At 40.4% G+C, this 3,774-nt stretch overlaps 1 protein-coding gene across 2 annotated transcripts; it reads left to right on the plus strand.

The window, feature by feature from the left end:
• Positions 1-2,341, plus strand: LOC108321369 (polygalacturonase 1 beta-like protein 3). 2 transcript variants are annotated; one of them, XM_017553109.2, is made up of 2 exons: positions 1-192; positions 291-2,341. In XM_017553109.2, the coding sequence occupies exons 1-2, from the start codon at positions 31-33 to the stop codon at positions 2,109-2,111; spliced, it is 1,983 nt and encodes a 660-aa protein (XP_017408598.1). In that variant the 5' UTR covers positions 1-30; the 3' UTR covers positions 2,112-2,341. The 2 variants fall into 2 exon arrangements, with proteins under 2 accessions (XP_017408598.1, XP_052727521.1); XM_052871561.1 differs by having other exon boundaries at positions 61-192; positions 271-2,341.
• The last annotated feature ends 1,433 nt before the right edge of the window (positions 2,342-3,774 follow it).

Here is a 3,774-nt window from a genome sequence, read left to right on the forward strand (position 1 = left end):
CTATAAATCGTAAAGAAAACCGCTTTGTTCATGCAGAAGCAAGCATCGACGACACCTTGGTCAGGTGTGAATGTGATAGCATTAATCTGGACATCTTTGTTCCTTCTTCATTCAACTGTTGGGATTGTGAAGAAGAAGGAGAGGGAAGAAATGAGTACACTATTTCTCTTCATCCTCCTTTTAACGCTCACTGTAAGCATAAATCTATAATACTTCTCCTTCACTCTCACTGCTTCATCCAATCATCATAATCATCATCTTCATTCTTAGGTCTAACATGGCCAATGCAGGTTGCTTACGGTGGGGGGAACTCACAAGATCAAAACCCCTTCACGCCAAAGGCTTACGTCTCACGTTACTGGGACAGACTCGTCCGTAACACCTTCCCAAAACCATCCTTCCTTCTTTCCAAAGCCTCTCCACTCACCGCCGCCGACACTGCCTCCTTCACCAACCTCGCCGCCACCAACACTCTCTCTACTCGCTTGCCAGAGTTCTGCTCCGCTGCGCACCTACTCTGCTTCCCGGAGGTCCGTCCAAGCCTCCAGAAACACACCGAAGACGAGAATTTTCAAACCTACGACGACGGCCAGAATTTCACTAACTACGGAACGAATAGAGCAGGTGGAATCGACACGTTCAAAAACTACTCCAACGGTCTCTTCAGCACTCCGGTCAACGATTTCCGCCGATACAGCCGCGGAGCCGCTGGTCACCAAGAAACCTTCACCGGCTACGCCAGCGACACAAACGTCGCTGACCAGAGCTTCAGCACGTACGGCACCAACACGGCCGGAGGCTCCGGCGAGTTCAAAAATTACTCCAGCAATTCAAACGTCCCCAACTTGCGATTCACCACCTACTCCGACTTCACCGCTGGGAGGACACAGTCGTTCTCTAGATACAGCGAAGACGGAAACTCAGGCGGGCAGACATTCCAGAGCTATGGCAAGAATTCCGCCGGTGCTGGGAACGATTTTACTGGCTACGGAACAAACTCCAACGTTGCCACGTCTGGTTTCACGAACTACGGCAAGGGAGGCGTCATTCCCAACGACACCTTCACCAACTATGGCGTGGATATGAACGTCCCTGAAATAACCTTCAAGAGTTATGCAGACGGAACGCACGGTGGCAGTGAGAGTTTTGCCAACTACAGGGACCAGTCCAACGTTGGTGACGACTCCTTCCAATCTTATGCTAAGAACACCAAAGAAGGGACCCAAGTGGATTTCAAAAACTACGGCAACTCCGCCAACCCAGGTTCCGACACTTTCAAAGGCTACGCCAAAGGAGCAGAAGGGGATCACAAGGTTGGCTTCACCGGCTACGGCGTTAACACGAACACTACCTTTAAGGATTACGCCAAAGAGGGTGTTTCCTTCGCTTCTTACAACACCTCTTCTTCTTCTTCAACTGTCGGTGGCAGTTTGGTGAAAAGGTGGGTGGAACCGGGTAAATTCTTTCGAGAGAGCATGCTGAAGGAAGGAACCGTGATGGCCATGCCAGACATAAGAGATAAAATGCCCCAAAGATCATTTTTGCCCCGCTCTATTCTGGTGAAATTGCCTTTCTCTTCTTCAAAGATTGAGGAGCTGAAGAGCGTGTTCAAGGTGTCTGATAACTCCTCCATGGAGAAGATGATGATGGAGTCTTTGGGTGAGTGCGAGAGAGCACCCAGCGTCGGAGAGATCAAACGTTGTGTGGGGTCTGTCGAGGATATGATTGATTTTGCAACCTCTGTTTTGGGCCGCAGTGTCGGGGTTTGGACCACTGAAAACGTAAACGGGTTCAGTAAGAATGTAATGGTGGGTCGGGTCAAAGGAATGAATGGTGGCAAGGTAACTAAATCCGTGTCCTGTCACCAGAGCTTATTCCCGTATCTGCTTTACTACTGTCACTCTGTTCCTAAGGTTCGGGTGTACGAGGCGGATCTCTTGGATCCGGAAAGCAAGGCGAAGATTAACCACGGTGTTGCTATATGTCACTTGGACACCAGTGCATGGAGCCCCACCCACGGTGCATTCGTGGCTCTTGGGTCGGGTCCGGGTGAGATTGAAGTGTGTCACTGGATCTTTGAGAATGACATGACTTGGACCATTGCTGAGTGATTGGCGAAAGTTGTGTTAGTTAGCAGCGGTGGGAAATGCATATGAAATGAAAGGCTGTAACCCAAAGTCATCAAGTTTCTATTTAATAATTAATCAATAATCACTTAGGAGCTTGTGTTTGTTTGTAACGGTAAGTTATATGGCTTCCGAGTACAAGCCAAAGTGTTATTTATTTAGAAAAAAAAACATGTATTGTGATGGCTGTCAATCAACCGTTATCAATTTATTTATATGATTGCGAGTGTTTTCCACCTGGCGTCCAACTTCAATCATTAAAACTTTAAAATTAATACGGTTACATTCCTCTAAACAAATAAATTCACAACCCATTTTAATAATATAATCATATATATTAAAATTTCAAGTTAAAAATTAAAATAAATATAATTAAAATATTATTATTTTGAATTATTAAGGACTTTTTTTTTTATTTGCGGGTATCAAAATATCATCACTCTTAGAAGTTTATTTTCTTGGATTTTAGGATTTACATTGTATTTTCTGTGTCTATTTAATAGTACATCGTTTGGGAAAAGAAGAATGAGAAGAAAAAAGTTTTATAAAATATTAAAACAATGTGAAAGGAAGATATAATTTATTTCCTCTCTTTATTTACTTTAATGATTGTTTTTAAATTTGTTAAAAAGTATAGCATGTTAAAATAATGTTATTTATTACAATTTATATATTCTTTTGAATTTATTTTCTTGGAGATTAATGTCTTATTAATGTTATAATATTAGTTAGAGTCTCAGAGAGAAAATTTTAAAGAAAAGATAGTGGTTAATATATTTATTGTGCTATTCTAAATTAACGAAAAATAAAGAAGAATTTATTTCTTAGAGTTTCAGTATGCTTAGATAATTGGATGTTTAGTGTACTTGATAAGTTTTTTTAAACCTGTTATTGCTTATGTAGTAGATAGACTGAGTAGGTACACTTAATGTCCAAATCAGAAACATTAGAATGCACTTGTTAGGCTTATGAGATACTTAAGATGTTTAATAGATTATGTCATTGAATATAACGAATTTCTCGTTGTACTAAAAGGGTACAATGATGCTAATTAGATTTTTGATTCAGATGAGACAAAATCCACTAGTAATTATGTATTCACACTTAGGGGTGGTGCGATTATATGGAGATCAACCAAACAAACAATTATTGCAAGATCAACAATGGAATGAGTTTGTCGCTCTTGAGATGGCTAGTAGTGAGGTTGAGTGGTTGAAAAACTTCTTAGCAAACATTCCATTAGAAATGAAACCAACCTCATCGGTATCAACACATTGTGATTGCCACTCGACAATAGCCATAACTAAAAAATAGAATTACAACGGAAAAAATAAACATATACAATTGAGACACAATTGGTAAAGCAACTACTAAAGAGTGGAACTATTTTCATTGATTATGTGAAGTAAGAACGAAATCTAACAGATTCTCTAACAAAAACCCTAGGAAGACAAATGATATTAGAAACATCGAGGAGAATGAGACTTGAGCTACTTGCAAACAAAAAAGTGATAATAACCCAACCTTTGTGATTGAAGATCCTATGAATAAGGTTTATATGGGTAAAAACAAGTCACTCGTTAGTTCTAATAACACTAAATTGATTTTAATCAATTATATCTATTCATGATGTGTGTGAAAGTGTTAG

Source organism: Vigna angularis, chromosome 1 (assembly GCF_016808095.1).
Source record: "Vigna angularis cultivar LongXiaoDou No.4 chromosome 1, ASM1680809v1, whole genome shotgun sequence".
NCBI classification, from domain to species: Eukaryota; Viridiplantae; Streptophyta; class Magnoliopsida; order Fabales; family Fabaceae; genus Vigna; species Vigna angularis.

Bases quoted from the DNA above. Each gene is read 5' to 3' on its own strand.
- LOC108321369 (XM_017553109.2), top strand. From the start codon at position 31: ATGCAGAAGCAAGCATCGACGACACCTTGGTCAGGTGTGAATGTGATA. The intron at 193-290 runs GTAAGCATAAAT...TGGCCAATGCAG, and splicing joins TCCTCCTTTTAACGCTCACT to GTTGCTTACGGTGGGGGGAA.